This window comes from Trachurus trachurus (genome assembly GCF_905171665.1).
Source record: "Trachurus trachurus genome assembly, chromosome: 16".
Taxonomy (NCBI): Eukaryota; Metazoa; Chordata; class Actinopteri; order Carangiformes; family Carangidae; genus Trachurus; species Trachurus trachurus.
The window spans coordinates 10,712,632-10,730,026 of record NC_139902.1 but is presented as its reverse complement, the minus strand read 5'-3'; the positions used below and the strand labels follow the sequence as shown (position 1 = coordinate 10,730,026).

The 17,395-nt window shown below is 42.3% G+C and overlaps 1 protein-coding gene across 3 annotated transcripts; it reads right to left on the bottom strand.

Moving 5' to 3' along the window:
* Positions 1-29: 29 nt before the first annotated feature.
* On the bottom strand, positions 30-16,368 carry LOC310998735 (polycomb protein SCMH1). Of its 3 annotated transcripts, XM_083988914.1 has the most exons (17): positions 16,322-16,368; positions 15,515-15,646; positions 13,784-13,855; positions 13,425-13,502; positions 13,077-13,147; positions 12,724-12,958; positions 12,133-12,221; positions 11,615-11,861; positions 7,588-7,832; positions 6,986-7,177; positions 6,278-6,404; positions 5,737-5,937; positions 5,279-5,449; positions 4,643-4,765; positions 2,433-2,564; positions 988-1,121; positions 30-811 (listed from the first exon to the last, which is right to left on the bottom strand). In XM_083988914.1, exons 3-17 carry the CDS (start codon positions 13,806-13,808, stop codon positions 692-694), a joined length of 2,190 nt encoding a protein of 729 aa, XP_083845040.1. In that variant the 5' UTR covers positions 13,809-13,855; positions 15,515-15,646; positions 16,322-16,368; the 3' UTR covers positions 30-691. The 3 variants fall into 3 exon arrangements, with proteins under 3 accessions (XP_083845040.1, XP_083845039.1, XP_083845041.1); XM_083988913.1 differs by lacking the exon at positions 16,322-16,368 and having other exon boundaries at positions 15,515-15,715; XM_083988915.1 differs by lacking the exon at positions 16,322-16,368 and having other exon boundaries at positions 11,615-11,858; positions 15,515-15,715.
* Positions 16,369-17,395: the final 1,027 nt, after the last annotated feature.

The window sequence follows — 17,395 nt, the reverse complement described above, 5'->3', positions numbered from 1 at the left end:
TACAAATAACAAAGACAAGACAAGGCATTGTAAACAACATCCAGAGTAAGACAAAAGAAACAGATTTCCTCATGGCAGTATTTTCAGAATAAATGTTTTTTTCCTTTCATAAAACACGGTTTTTTTTTCTCCCCATAATTAATATTTTTGAAATTGCAAAATTGTGCCTCAAACAGAGACATTAATCAGAAGCACTCCCAACCATTGGGATCAATGTAGTGATTTCTTTTCTTCCTTTAGGGTTTTCTTTCTTTGAACATGTCCAACACAAACCATTGAAAAAGGCAAAAATACCATAAAAGTCCATATATTCATGAAGTACAAAATATGAAATGTTCAGAATAAATGTAACATAATAAAAGCAGGCCAAAAATGCCTTTTACAGTTGAAATGGCCACATATGACTCTTCAAGTTATACTGAAATGCAGAACAGATGACAGACAAGTGGGTGATCCTACGTATCCCATGCTGCCTTAGGGCTGGATTGTGCTACACAAAATAGACATTCCTCATTGGATGAGGTCAGGACAGGGGTATGTAATACCAGATATGGTGGTCTGATGGAGGCTGCTACATGTAAATGGTCAGTATATGTCCAATATGCAGTGCATTATATACTGATCACAGAACAGGGAGGCGGGGCTGGAGTTGTAGTCCTGTGGAAGGGTGCTGCTTGGTCAGCTGACCTCCTCAAGGCCGTTTGAGCTTGTCGATATGGAAGGTGAGTTTGAGGGCGGGACCAAGCTTCAAGCCCATGTATTTCATCATCATGTCACTACGCAGTAATAGGAGTGCTTTGCCATCAATCTCCTGTAGAAGAGGGAGGTAGTGAAACAAATATTTTGTTGTTAAGCAAACCAAGTAGGAAAGGTATTAAAGAAAAGTTGATGTGATCTAAAAAAATAAAAATAAAAAATCCATCTGAAATGTTGAGGTTTGTAACACATTTCTGCTAAACATCTTCATCATTATGAGTGAATACATACGTGTTTTCTGAAAAGGTCAGCATGTGGAGCCAGCACTGGATCGATATCTCTGATATACTGCATGACGTCCTCCACTGTCCACAGGTTGGGGTCCTGACCACTGGGCCGCGGGCTCTCCCGGAAACTGCCTGAGCCTGAGGAGGCACGGGCACACACTCAAGATTCATCCATCGGTTATGTTGTCTGCCTAACACTTCTACACACAGATCCACTAACTGACCGAGCACCAACACACTTCCACTTCCTCTATATAATTAAAAAAAAGAAAAAGAAAAAAAAAGAACCCCCAATTATTATTTCTACAGTAATATTTTTCAGAGGCATCCAAGTGTGCAAGCTAATCATTAGCCAGTCAAATAAACTGGACACATTGTTTATGAGACCTACTGAGTTGTGAAACCTGCTTTATCTAATGCTAATGCTCAAATTATACTTCTTTTATCAACACTTGTGTGGAACCCTCCGTGATATACCTCCTCATCTCTGCCCATGTTTGACAATTCCTCCGCATTCTCAGTCTGTACACACTGACAAACATGTGAGCACTCCAATGATACCCAAGGTAGTAAAACAGGACTATCCACTGTTAATTTACCCACTCTAAGTAACTTCAACAACAAGGGAGATTTCAATCTTTAAACATTATTTATCTTGCAGAGCTATAACATTTCTAGCAAACGGCACTTTTTAAAAAGCCATCTATAAATCTGTAAATACAGTATCAGCCTTAAAAACTGTATTGGATAAATCCTACTTACTTAGAGTTCATTCACTGTGATTCTTCTGACTCCAAGGTGTTACGTTGCATTTAGACAACGGCTTAGCATGAATACGCAAACTAACGCAGCTCCTAATCTTTGGCGTCATAGCTTGGTTGTCCATGCAGAAAACTCCAGAAAACCAACAGCGCCATCACCCAGTAAACTGCTACCATTGTTCACGCAAAAATGGGTAAGCACACATTTAAATGACAGATAAAATAATACTCAACATGATGATGTAAAATCAAGTGTCCTATTATTATAAAACAACAGATATAGTGTGCTTTTGGTTCGGTCACCCCTTTAGGAGTAGTGGGCAGCTGAAGTGGTCAACTCTTGCACAGATGCATGCACTAGGTGCGTTTTACCTGCTCAAGTGAATTTCTATTTTTTTTTCAGACTTTCCGATAAGGCAATACTTAAAATTGAAATGGAAACACTTATTTCACATTCAAGTTGTGGCGCATGCTGTATCATGCCCCAGGGAGCCAGTTAAACTGAGAGGCAGACTGCTGTAAATCTGTTGTCACATTTAATTGGAATGATATCATGTGAGAAAAAAAACAGCTTTATTCCCATAAAACTTCTCAGTAGAGACATAGACCACTAACAGTTATGCTTAGTCAACGTCTCTACAAGAAGAAAAAAAGAAAAACTAGTGATAGTATCAGTGTCTCTTCCCACCTGTAAAGTTGTTGTGATGCAGCAGCTTGGAGGGAGACCTCAGTCCGGGTGTCAGTCCCGTAGAGTTTGGAGAGAGAGGGCTCTTCTTTAAGTGCTCTGATGCAGCAACATTGTTCTCCATGAAGGACTCGCCTGGGAAATATAAATCAACACACCTGTACTTTAACAATCCCAAATACCGCAGGAGAATACAAGCCAAAAAATACAGAATGTAATTTTTTTTTTCTTTCTTATGTCATATTTCACAGTAAAATGTCAGTAACCCTCAGAAAAAAACTGCAGCGATATGAGTGTGTTCTGGCCCTCTGAGAAAGAGGAAGGCCCCCTTAAAAGAGGGACGTTGCCCTTTAACATAAATCTCTTCAAATATTCCATTAACATAATTAAAATCAAAGGAAATTGAAAGATGATTAAATGATTAACCTCCTGCCCCAGAACGTAATACCACTTGCTCTTGAGCCAAGAGCTTCTCCTGTTTTACTAGCACCTTTTATATGCTTATATAAAGGCTTTACTGGACAACTCAGAGCAGTTGATTAACAGAATAAAATGCCTCATATAAAATGTGGTGCAGCATTAGAGCTGAGAGCCACTGATTATAATAAATAAATATTATATGCATGAGTGTAAGATTGGTTAATCAGTGAATTCCTTTAACTACTATATGTCTAATTCATATTTTACAAGCCAGGAGCAGCATACTCCTTATATTCAACGATCCAGCAGAGCATGAAGTCAGTATGGCAAAATTTAGACTATATTTCAGCATAAATGTGGGAATGCAAAGCAGCTGGCATATTATCTTCCAACGTTTAGTAAAAATAAATTATAACCGTTAATGCTGGAATGAAAACCAATCATCAAAAGAGATGGAAAGTAAACTAACTGCAAACATGGGCTCCATTCACACCTGGTATTAACACAGGTAAGTGGTCAGGTCTACATACAGATGTGAACATATCCAGTACGCACTGAAGATGTATTTGAGATCAAATTACACTGACCACATTTGCAGGTGATCTGGGTCATATGAGGCTATATTCCTTTTACAATGTGAGTGCAAATGCCTCCTGGGCCACACTGACGACTGCCTACCTTACCGACATCCTCTGCCACAGTTTAATTCCTGTCACAATTTTATTATGACCCAAAAATATTTTGGAAATTTTAAATGGATAAAACATTATTTCACTTTATTACATGGCTCTGTTAAATGCTGTATTCTGATTGGTCAATCACTGTATTCTAAGGTCTGTTATTTCTGTGTAACAGATCATTGCAAGGGATGCCGCTCTGATCGGCCCTGACAACTGTTACCTTTCCATTAGGCTAAAAAAGAGAGGAGTTATAGAAACCCTTCATTCATGACTAATGGCCTAAAATTCCCTGGACAATTTCCTGCCAATTGAGGCAATAGTAGCAGATCGCTCGTGCCTCGTGTAAAGCGGTGTGATAATTTCGACGATTTCTAATCATAAAAATTTTGTCCATCTTTTGTCACATCCGGGGCCACAGCTTTAGAAAAACACAGACATTACTTTTAACAACACTACAGAAGTGCCATTCTCCCTGTCTCATTTCACTACAAACGGCATAGTCCAGTTTAATGTGAATTATAGATAAAAGTTTTCATCGTCTCGGCTCGCCGCTGATCAACTGTTGCTTTGGCGCAGGTTGAGGTTTGTTCAACTGCAGTGGGCAGCTTGTTTCAGAGGTAATTCATAAATCCCGAGATCACATTTTAAACCTCTTCAGGATGGATATCCATCCTGTCTGGGTTTATTTCTCTATAACAACCTGCTCACTCTACATTACCCTAACATATTCAACCTGCACAGTGCATTGATTTGTTCAACTCCTCCGTGCCCTACTTGCTCACTCACACTCTCCTCTCTCGTGCAATGGGCACATGGACAAGGGAACAGTGGAATTGGCTAAAAATAGACATCTGTTTATTTGAATATAGAGCAGGGAAGTAAGATCCAATCACATGTGATCATTTGTGGTGCATGTGAAGATTTCATTGAAGATAAAGCCAAGTGTGAGATGTATGTACAGCTGACAGATCGGATCGAGTATGCACTTTAACGTCTGAACAGGGCCATTGTTCTCTGTCCACACATGACTGTCATGTGACTACCAACACTGCCATAGTGTCAGAGGTCCATGGTAGACTTGATCAAATGATCTAAACTTAAAAGGCGGAATACCTTCAATGGAGTGCCGGGGAATTTTGGCCAGTTTCTGGGGAAGGGGACTGTTGTAGTTCTGGAGGAACCTCTTGGTGCCTCGGCCTGGGCCCGTCGCCAGGCTGTCACCAAAACTTCTCCTCTCTAAAAGAAGCATATAAACCCAGATTAGTTAACCAGACTGTATAAAATCTGGTTAAACGCATGTAGAACCCTAACGAGACATTGCATGCTTGAGAGGGATACAGATGTTTGTGTATTCTGAGTAGAAGAAATGCAGAACATGTCAAATATGTAAATTATCATTAAGCAGAGACTTTGGTTCTTGTCTGCATTTCACATCTAATCCATCTTCCCAAGAGATCTAAATTCTTTGCACTAAATTTCCCTGATTACAAGTTATTTTCCTTTTGTGCAGCTGTGTAAAAGACTCCTCACAGATACTCAGGAACGTGCTGCGCCTCCCTGTCGTGTTTGAAAGATTTGTTGCTGCTGCTGACATCTCTAAATGAGTAAAGCAGACAGATTTTCTTCTTCTGTAGGGATCTTTTTAAAATCTCCTAAAATGAACTTCATCCAAAACAATTACACCATTAAGGTGTCACAAGAGGAGTTAGTAGTAGTTCAGTTATAAAGATGTAAAGGCGCAGCACTGACCTGTAGTGTACGTGTGGCTGTTGTAGTGCAGGCCTCCTCTGGCCACAGGCTGGCTGCCGAACAGAGGATCGCAGTGGAGGTTGTGGCAAAGTTTTTCAAGGAAGCGGAGAACATAGGTGACGCTGCTGACTGTAGGCAGGGTCAGAGTGTGCTGCTGCTGGTCAAAGTAGGCTGAACAGGACGAATGGACACATGTTAGTAAATCATATGCTGTTCAATGACACATTCACTACAAACAACAACATTTGTTCACAGATGTGAGGGTTAGTGTCCAAAAGCTTTCTGGAACTCAGCAAGACAAAACCCTAATATATATATTTTTTTTTCCAAAATACTTTTGGTGGTTCCTTGAAAAAAGCGCAATCTTTTCCTTCTAATTGAATATAATTAAACATGCTGTTTCTTGAGGACTTTTCACAGAAGGACAGGGACTGACATTGAGCGTCTGTAACTCCTACCTGAGATAATTTCGCCACCTTGGCCCGATTTGAGGCAGGAGAAGACGGTGGCCTGGTTGTGTGCACAGTCCACACAGGCCTGGACACACTGCTGAAGCACAGAAGAAGCCCGGCCTGGCCCAAAGTGGTCTGGGAGCTGCTGGATACGCCGTTGGTCCAAATGGGGCCCCACTTTGCCGTACTTGTTAAGGTAGACACAAACTGCAGAACGCAAAAAGATTGAATCCATTAATTCACCACTTTGCTGACTGTAAACTTTGTTTCCAGAAACTCTTTATCACTCACAACACTTGGCAGGTTTCTCTGCTTCACAGAGACTCTGGTAGGTAGTACTGTATACCACCAGTGTCAAGTGAAACCAAGCTACTGCACATCTCTATGATCTGAATCTGTCAGAGTCCGTTGACCAGACAGCACAGAGCCAGTGACAGTGTGTGGCAGCATGAGTCACGAGCCAAAACATGCGCTGGATATCCCAGGCAGAGGAAAAAGCCCATCAATAATAATGGGCAGCATGTCCAGGTCTGTGACTGTGATATACCTGTGGGAGCCTGTAGTGCAGAGTTGGGGATGGTGGCGTTGTCCAGAGGCACAGTGCTGGTGTCGGGCTCTGGGGTGCTGCTGGTGGGCGACGTGGGGACAGGATTGGGTACCACGCGTGGTTTTCTCTGGATACAAACACACACATGCAGATGTTTTACAGCTTCTTCGTGTTAATGATCATCAAGGCATTCGACAGGAACGTCTCATGATCGATGATGAGACTCTTTCTGTTGCCGTTGTGTGAATGTAACAAGTCGCAACACTGGAAAATCAAAACAAAGATCAAACGGAAATTTCATAACTCTGCCAAGTATTTCCATTAATCCCTCCTCGGTACATTATCGGGGCGTGATGAGTGCAGCTACCTGCTTTGCCAGCACACAAACTGCATGCTGCCAACAACTGCTGTGTGCAACCACTGTGTTTTTCCTCAGTTTATTTGAAATGGAAACCGGCTCAATCTGCCTTACTTGGAAAGCACCAACAAACAGGATGGGATTCATTTATACATTTTCAAACAGGACACAACAAACATGTTGAAAGATGGATCTTTTTTGCACAGCATTTACAAACATATTTTCTTAAGAAACATTTAAACCATAGAGTGGAAGGGTATTTTCAAAAAGTATATCCAGTTGATTACTGCACAATGTTATTTAATAATACTCAGCATGTCTGTGTGTGTATGTATGTGAGGGGCATGTACCTTGCTGCCAGGCTTGGGCCCTCTTTTCTTTGGGATCTTGATAGGTTCTGCCTGACTCTGGGCCTGCTGAAGAGCTATCCTCTGTGCCCAGTTGGCGGGCAGTCTGCCCCTGGTGCGCCCCGGGCCTGTGACCGGCCGTCCTGGGCCAGCCATGGCATCCTCCAGCCAGCCGGCCCTCTTTGCCCAGCCCAGCTGCAAACAAAGAGCGGAGGAGACATCGAGTCAAGAGGGGAAGACTTCTCCTGCTGTGACACTTTTGAGATGTTTTCCTCTCAGATTTCTGCCACCACAGAATCAAGGATGTGAGTGGTGTTTTTTTTTATCTGTGGTGCTCACAGCATGAAAAAGTCAAACCAACATCTCCTTCCAGAAACGATGACCCAGTTACCGTAGATAACCCTCAAGCCTTACAGTGAATAGCATTTGTCCCCAAAGAGCCTAAGATTTTCCCTCTAAGATGGAAACATGTTAGACAATTATCTTATAACCTTGGAAAATAAAACCAGAACTGTCTGAATTGCATTCATCATCACATGTTTTGGAATTAGGGCCAAACAGTTCAATCTGTGCCTGATGGTGTCTATAAACCACATTGTGCCTACCTTGCTGCCGGGCTTTGGCCCTCGTTTTTTGGGAATCTTGATGGGCCCCAGGTCTTTGCCTGGCTGGATGCTCTGTGGCCCCAACGCTGAGGCCTTCTGACCCCAGGGGCCCGTGACCTTGGTTTTTCTTCTGCCTGGCTTCCGTCCTCTCTGACCTGGAGGTCTGCCCACCGTTGGGGTGGGGTGCATGGCTGGGCTCTCCACGCTCCCGTCCGTCAGTGCCCCGAGGCTCTTAGGCAACACTACTGTGTGGATAAAGTTGGACAAGAAAAGGGGGATTTGAGTCAAAAAGCTGTGGCACAACAGCGAAAAAGAACAAATTAAGAGTTAAAGCTCTAGGATTCCCATGTAATCACAGCGGGTAAAATGAAATGTAATCACAGAGTAGTTATTTTCTCATTAATTGCATTAGAGAGAAGGAATGAGGGCGAGAGGTTACACATAGAGGAGCACACTGCAATTCTCTCCCTAAGACGGCTCTTTCTGTGTTAACCTCTCAGTGAACTCAAAGCTGGATTTTTTCTGTCTATAAATTGGGTCACAGAAATCAGACTGTGATGGTACACTGTTCTTGCAGTAAGACATCAATAACCTGCTAATGCTAACCATGCTACCATAGACAAAATTAAATTAACTTCCAATCTGAGGAGTCTTAAAAATCTGAGCAAATAAACCCCAACCACCTGCTAGGTCAGACAGCACTAAAAGTAAGCAGGGAAATGTATATTATTATGGTGGGCACAGTATGTCACTTTAGCTTTATTGCCTAATGAGACACAGAGAGACTGTAACTGAATGAACTGTGGCCAATAACACAGACGGAGCAGAAGTAAAACAAGGACAGAAAGAGTCTAAGGATAAAAATGAGTCATTTTGGATGAGGGTAATCAAAGATGGTTTTCTTTCAGCCTTCTCTCAAGCCCCTTAAGGCTAGAATAAAGTAAGGAGAAACGTATGAACACCTTGAAAGCCACGGGAATAAGCCCTAATAAAGAAGGAAGCTGCAGACAGCTGTGAGACAGTCTTAAAATTTATCTCTTAAACTCCCACACATGAACACAAACCCTTCCTGTCTTAGTGGAAAGAATTTTCAGAAATCACATGTAACTCATGCTGAAAAGCACATGCTACACACATCAAGAGAGGGCCTACATCAAATACACAAATACAAAACACACTTATATACGGTATATAAGATACCACAGCTGGCAAAACTTCAAGAATGTATACATGAAAAAACAACGGACCAGATCCACAGTATAGTAAGGCTTCCTGGCTTCACATGCACCTGCAAGCCTACACAAACACACACACACACACACACACACACACACACACACACACTAACGTATACAAACTAAAACGCACTGGTATTCATCCTGGATCAGCCCATGACAGATTTACGAGAGGAGCGACCACATTCATTAACACTGGTCTTGGCCCGTGGGGTTGTATTTATTAAACACACTTTCACACAGGCACACCAATCAATGCAAAGCTCAGTCTGCTCTGCAGGCTACTGCTACTTTTCATATGGGAGCCGCTGTAAAGCTTAAGAAAAAAAAATGGCCCCAACAACAACAAGATATCTGATTGATCCTCTCCAGATCGGACAATTCCTAGATAATATGTTTAAAAGGTTTACAGAGCTGGAGGTTAGATGTTCATTGATCAAGTGGCAGTGCTTGTAAATACAGTCAGCGCGTAACAAGCCAACCCTTGTTTTTTCCCTCTCCTCTGAGTGCACTGAGTTCATTGAGTTCACAAAGCCACCGCTGCCAGCCTCATATTACAGCAAGATATCTTCTCAAGTGCTTTGAATCTATCGCCCCGACTGAATTCTGGTCATTTCATTCATCTTTTACTCACCTCTCTCTGGCTCAAAGCAAAAGTCCAAAGTGTGCGGTTGTCTGCACAGCTGTCCTCAGATTCACCCTCTCCTCCTGCCCTGCTCTCCTCTCCCACTCTTCATCTGTGTTGCTCCTCCTTTCTTGTCTTTTTTTCCTCCCTTCTCTCCTTCTCTCCTCCCACCATCTGTTGACAATGTAAACACTCTACCTTTCGCAGCATATGTCTGTCTTTTCTCTTCGTTTCTGTCCTCTCTCTTAACTTATTTCTCTCCAGTGTGTCCAGGCAGTCCCTGTTAGCCAGGGTGCCAGCGAGAGGCCTACGGAGGGGGCACCAAAGGCTCATTTCAACCACGTCATGCCCCGACTCTGCCAACTGGGCGAGTGCCAGGCCTTCATAAAACACTAGCAGGCTACAAAGACATGTCCTGCCTCCCAGTTTTCCTCCTTCCTTTTCCACTCCCCCAGACTGTGGATGAGTACAGCTGACCTCGTGGCTGATAACCCTCGTATCCACTTCTTCCTTTTATGTTTCTTGTGTAACAGTTTGCGTAGTCAAGCTTCCAGCTCTGGGTCTGGCTCTAAGTCCTCATGTTGAAAACTTACCATTAAAACAACTTCTGAAATGTTCCTTTTCAGTTTTAATCTGACAACAAAAAAACGTCCTTATTTACTGGATGTAAAAAAACAAGTAAACTCTGTATCATGTAGTGGCATTAACTGTCAGATTCTGTCACACAAAAGCGAGCGAAACCAGATTTGTCGACTGTAGAGCCGAAGTCACACAGTTCAAAAGAACATGATCGCTGCACAGAGATTCCCATCAGGAATTAAAAATAGCAACCCGATGCTGATGACTTAATCAACTGTTCAATGTGATGCCTTCAGGCAGATGATGCATACACACTGTTCCACGCTGTCAACCAGCCAATCGCACAGATACCAATGAATGTAATAGTAAATATTTCTGTAGAATGTGTTGATGAAATTTTGCTCCTTTTTGTGGCAACCGGTTGTTTTTCTGCAACAAGTCTTGCATTTAAAAGCAAATTGGATAAAAATAAAACACTTCTACCACCGAGTGCCATTCAAAAATATGCTTTCTTTTACCACAAAAATGCTTTGCATCCTGACAGAGAGTATCAATCAACTTGTCATGCAATGACTCTGCTGTACAAATGAGTCTTGGATTCCAGCAGCACAGATGTATCATCTCCAGTTTTCTATTTCTTATAATTCATATTCTTATTAAAAAGAGTTATGATAAATAAATGGGGGAAAAACTGAGTGCCTTATCAATGTTGCATCTGTCTTCCTCTTTCTAACATACAGGAAACACCTTTCAGGTCCAGCCCAACAGTTATCAATATCCATTCTGTGGCTCCAACACTGCAGGAACTCGTAGAGTGTGTTTGCACCAATACTCATAGCACATTATGGTTCATCAGTGTGGATGCTCACATCCTTATCATAATCCTTCTTGGTGTAGAGAGTCATTAAGTTGTGTATTTGTGTTTACTGTAGGAGGGCAGAAACCCATTTTACGATGTAAGATACTGTAAACAATGTGTGAATAGTGTGTTAGTAATAAACCTTGTTATAGAGGTCCTGCACACAGCTGTCCTCAGTCAAACTCACTGCATGCAGCACTGTTCAGGTAAAAGCTGCTTGTTTCATAAAGAAAAAAATGGCAGTTTTCATTTCAAACTCTTCCCACAACAGAAATATTCCCAGTGAAACCTGCTGTGATGGAAGATCGGCCAAAGTTACAGGGACATTGTTTTGGAAAGAGATGTGGTTGTTGATTTTTTTAATTTCCTTTTTTCAATGCAGTGACCACCGCAAAAATAATTTAGATCTATTATAGAGCAGTAGACAAAACCTGAGATACCATACCATCAAATACTAAAGCAGAACAAGTTCATACAATGTGTTTGTGTCTGCCGATGTTGGAACCCAATGTGTTTCATCTGTTGTGACTTGCCACGATCCAAGATAAGTGAAAAGCCGAGTCATTATAAAGAAGGTGAGGCGTAATGACGTCTGACTGTTTTGTAAAAGAAGTTACAGCCTTGGCTCCTTTCTCATCTCCTCTCAACTGACCGTGTGAGCGAAGGTGTAAACACAAACGGTCAGACGCTTGTACCTAAAGCCGCCCACCTACTTGCTGAGGATCGTACCTTTGGTGCCAGGTGGCTGAAGGTTGTCTCCGGTGAGGGAACACCAGCCAACAGGAAAGATGTCGCGCGAGTCGTAGCGGCAGTAGTAGTCAAAGGCTCCCCGCCAGCCATCAAAGGTGACCAGCACCTCGACACCACGCAGTGCGCCAACTGTGGCCGGACAGATAAAGTGGGGATTCTTCCGGTCCACCGCCTCTAGCTTCATGCCCACCTGGAAGGAGTTCTGCTCCGGGGCGGGAGGCTCCTGCTGGGGAACATGGAGAGAAAGATAAGGGTCAAGTATGGAGGTTGGCCCGTGGCCTTTATTTGTACAAAGGATGAACAGAATAATCAACCAAATGTTGGTGTTTCTCCCGTTTAAGGAACCTGGTTGAAGCAAGTTTTGTCATGGGTGACTTTCTCAATCTAAAAGACATGATTGTGAACTCTAGCAAATCAAATTAAGAATGCTACGAAATAAAATGAAACAGGACAGCAACTACAAAGCGTGTTGACGCTTGTGAGCCTTGTACAGGTACCTTGTGAAAAATTCGCGAGGGTGCCATCTCAGCTCCGTTTAGTGTTTTCAGAAGAAACATGGGCCAGGATGATGCATTGAGACGGAAACCTGAGGACGACGACAACCATAATGAGTAAAGCAGGTGTAGAAAACCAAGGCTGCAAACAGTTATTTGATTTTTTTTTTCTCTAAAAGACATAAAAATATTTTGGTTATAAATCGAACATCTTTTGTGCTTTGGAATGCAGATTGGATAAAATAGGGCATTTCTGACACCATGGCTCTGTGACATTATGATTTACCTCTACTTTCTGAACATTTCCTAAACAATTAATAAAGAAGATAATAAGCAGAACTGTTTGTTTGCAGCACCACAGCCTATATCAACTCTTGTGCCTTTTTTCACATGGATATCTGACACAAGAATGTCCTGGGTAGGTGGCTTTATCAGCTGTGTCAGACAGTTAACACAACACACTGGCAATCTGAGCTGTCAGTCACTGACATCTAGTGGACAAAATAGTCAAACCCCCCAAAAATTAAAAAAGAGAAAAAGATACTGTGAAATCAATCGATTTTTTTCATGACTAGTGTGTGTGTGTGTCCTCACCGAGCGGTGGCTGCAGCATGCCTCCATTCTTCTCACAGTTGCCAATAGGCTGGATCTCTGAGGAGTCCACCAAGCGCCAGAAGTCGTTCTTGTTGTCAGATCCGTCTAAACGCAGCCGCAGCCGCGAGCCCGTCAGGCCCACTACCGTGGCGATGCAGGTGGACGTGGTGTTTCGTGGGTCCTGGGCCTCCAGCTTCATCCCGGCCTTGAACTCATTAACTGGAGGTGTGAGGCTCTGAGTGATGACAGACAAACGTTAACTGGAGAGTGGTAACCCTAACCCTAAAGTGGCTGGAAAAGACGTATCCACAAACGGGTTTAACATTTAAGAGTGGACTGATCAATGTGCCCACCTGTCTGAAGCATGACGCAGGTGCAGCAGCTGCACCCGTCTCTTTCAGGTATTTCTCCCAACTGAAGTGCCCTGCAGAACAGAAGAACAAGAGTATTTAGAAATTGCCGATATTAATCATATTACCATGGAGTTCTCAAAATCTTTAGTTGAATTATATATCAGCTTTACTGCAGTGTTTTGTGAGTCCACACACTGAAAACAACAAATAGACATAAGGCTTGAAATCCATCATCAACATCTGTAGTAAACATCATCCTGATGATTAATGAAGCAACGCTGAGGCAACAGTTGGGGCAAAGTCTGCCAACATTACTTCATATATCAATGGCTGCAGCACGTTATTTACCTTGGTACTGTGAGGGCACCCGGGAGGGCCGTCCACTCCGGGCGTGCTTGATCCTTCTGGCATCTTTCCACTCTATAGCTGGAGGAGCCAAGAAAGACAGAGTAAGCTCTCAACTATGAGTGATTTTCCCATCAGTCAATACCTTGCAATACCTGCCCGACCCATTGTAGAGGATTACAGGACTATTACAAGCTAATGCACGAATCTGCCCACGCAAAGACAACAAGGGGACTGTTTGAAACAAAATCAAAGCAAAATGTGTCAAACTTCTGAGTTTGCCTGCAAGTTACTGTGCACGTTAATTTGTTAAAAATATTTGGTGGAAGGGGGATGCTAAGAGTAGCGTAAGAATGTCTTACCTTTCTGTGGTACAGGTTTCCTCATGCTCCAACAATACTGACCAAGCTTGCGATGCAACAGTGGCCTCCACTCTAAAGACAAGGGAAGGTAAAAGCATGAAATTAACACTAGTGTAGGGAATTTGGTCACTCTTATTTTTGGCTTCAACCATTTCTATAATAGCTGTACTAACAGTGTATGCAGAATAGATAGCTCTTTATTACATTATTTCAAAATTTGGTCATGAACCAAACACACCACCACAAACAGTATTTCACCTTGAAGATTAGAGAAATCACACAGCATCTAAATGATGTGAATCTGATGCAATAGTGCCGCCATAATAAACAAGGTCATGTAAACCAAATTAAGACTTATCAAGGACAAGGTCAACGCTTGATGATGCCGAACAGCCCAACAGTTCTCTAGCGGTCACGCCAAAGTTTCTGAAGATACCAAATATGTGAGGCTAAACTCTCACAAAATAATTTCTCTTGGGTTGAATATCCATCCTGTATTAATATTGAATAGTTGAAATAAAAAGCTAGGACAATAACCTGATAAAATAACCCTAACCTACATGATAACATCAGGCATTGTGAATTTCACAAGCTATTTAAGAAAATACAAATACATTAAGGGGTTAACTAAAAGGGTAATAAAGGGTGTTATAGCTTTTATTAAGTCAAAACACTGATCATAACGATAAAAATTCAGGGGTATCAGACCCCGTGGTTAGGATACCACTGTGTTTTAAGGGGGAAACCAGAGTGCTGTCACTGTTATCTATTGCAGCTCACTGTCTTTCTGACCTCATGGCAGGCAGGGGGTCGTCATGGAAGGCAGACAGGAGCAAGTTCAACAAAGAGGCCCAGGATCATACCAACAGTGTAATACATATGGATCGCATTAACTTTTTCATGCTACAAAGATTCATTGTAAGATCAAAATAATTGCTGTACTAACACTACGTGCAGACAGCATAGAAATTGATAGAAATAAAGAGGATAAAATACTAAAAACATTCAGCAGTAACTGAAACTACAAAAGCTTTCAAAATAAAAATAAACACCTCTCCAAGAATGATGTCATATTCATCTCAAAATACTATTAATGCAACTACACAAAACTTTAATTATACATTTCCATGGAACAGTCCCATTGGCAGTTAAACGTATGGACTCTTGATTAATGTAAACTAATGTGTAAAAATGGCTCTGGGGAGTGTTTACAAACTTTCTCATTGTCAATTAGTGAAGAAGGGTTCAGAGACAGGAGGCATGTTTTGAGTCCAGGTGACCCCTGTAACCCAGACCGTGGGCTCAGCAGCATTACCGACCAGACACAACACACGGGTCAACAGGTCAGAGTCACATAAACAACAGCTTCAAGTGGCTGTTTATCCACTCAGTCCCACAGTGGCCCCGCTCCAACGGGGTCCAAATGACACAAACATCATACGGTGTGTGATGCAGAACTACGAGGCATTGAGGCAAATAAATACACAAAGGATTTTATAAACGTACACAATATATTACATTAAGAATTGCATGATATAGTGTTGTTAACACAGCGACACTTGAGAAAGAAAAAAAAACATCAACCAAAGATTTTGAATGTGCCGAGAAAACGGCTTAATCTGGGAGTTGGAGACAGATGAGCGAATAAAAGCGCGATGACACAGAGAGAGAGAGGTCCCACAATGTAAAAGTAAAATCAGGCGCCAGGCAGCCATACAAACACATGCCTACCTTACAACTTCATAACCGATTAGCAGCGTCTCTCCCCTCCGGATGATTTTCCTTTCAATAGAAGTGCGCCTTTTTCCTCCGCCAAGGGGGATGGCGTCCAAATTAAAGCGACCCCGCTCCCTGTTTTTCCGTCTGGGGGGAGAGTGACAGGAGGACACGAGCGTTAGACCGTCCGGCAGGTACACCTTTCCTCCTGTTGCTGGCTCTCTGAGTGTCCAAAACTCAACCTGCGTCCGCTAACACTCGTCTGACATCTGTACGGGGCCGTTATGTTTCTATGTGTGGCCCAAAAATCCTCCCGTCTTACTTACATTGCCGGAATTTGTTGAGCTCCATTCAAAACACAAAGCAGCCAACACATGGGGACAGCCCCCTGCTCCCCCCGCTACATTTGCATGAGCGCTAGATGCTCGTTTACGTGACAGCAGCGCTAATTGTGTTGCTCAAGAGTTGAAACTAAATCAACGCTACCGCCAAATGTGCGAGGCATCAAGACTGCAGCTAAACAAACGTGTGTGGGTGCGCACACACACGCACACACGCACACACACACACCAGCGGAGCAGCGGCGCAGACAACACAGCAGCATGCTATGCTACGCACGGCTACACACAGACATGCCCACTGCCCGGGATGCTTAGCTTAGCATGCTAGGTGGCTCGCTAGCTCGCTGACCTGATTATAAATATTAGCATTAGCAGAAAAGGGAGCATACCAGCGCGCTGCCGCTAACCCGGGCTAACCCGGGCTCAGCGCTGAAGCCGAGCCCAAACGGAGACGTTGCTCGGTGTATCCGAGGATGTTTACCTTGCTTTGTAACGTGTGTGTTTGTTTCTGATGTGGATTTAGCGCTTGTCCGCCATTTTTTTCTACACGATGAGGAGGGGGTGTTTTGCCAACATTTTTTTGTCGGCCAGTCAGTCAGACAAGGCAGGAGAGCGAGCGGGGGGACGGAGACCAGGGGGTATCAGCGACTCCTGCCGGTGAAACCACAGTATTTCAAATAATATGATGAAAAGGAAAATCTAGATTCAGTTTTCAGTTTTCCCCCATGGGTAAATCAAAAATAATCCCTCTAACATCCCAGGTTTATAGTACTTAACATTACAGTCAGTAGGAATATATTTAAGCAATATTTCAACTGAAACTGTCTTTAAACAGGGACCAATTGCTTGTTCTTTGATATTTTTATATATTTAAGTTGTTTGTGCCTCATTCTCTCTGTCTCTATCTGTGTATCTTTTTCATGTTACAGTTGTAATAAATGGCATGCGTTTGGCATGTGATTTTAAGATATAAACGGTTACACTATAGCTCAACTGATTTGTTTTCTTTTTGTTCACTTGTTTTTGAGGCCAGTGCTGGAATTGATAGGACACATTTTACAAACATATATTTAAATGAACATTACTCACGTGTTTGGAGGCCTTGACAGCAAGTTTTCTGTTTGATGTTTTTATAAACAGTTCATCTTTACCAGCTCTGTGTATGTTTCCTTCTTTGTTAGACATTTTGTCGTTGGTTATATTTATTTTTTTGCACTGTATGTAAACACAATGGAAATACTATCTGAAACTGGAGTCATATTTCTTGAGTCCTTAAGCATTTTTGGACAATAAAGCTTGTTTTTATTCTGTTATTCTAACATTAGTGAGTTATTAAAACTTTTCAATATCCTTGAGATTCATCACAGGTTCACTAGCAATACATTTGCAGAAAGACATTTAGATTCAGGTAAAACTATTTGTGGAAACCTTTTTTTTTTCTTTTTTTTTAATATATTGTTGATTATCATTTGTAAATAATTAGATACAGGTGGATGAAACTTTTACAAAGAAGTTCCTACATACTGTAGTTTTATGTAAAAGGTTGTATTTTATC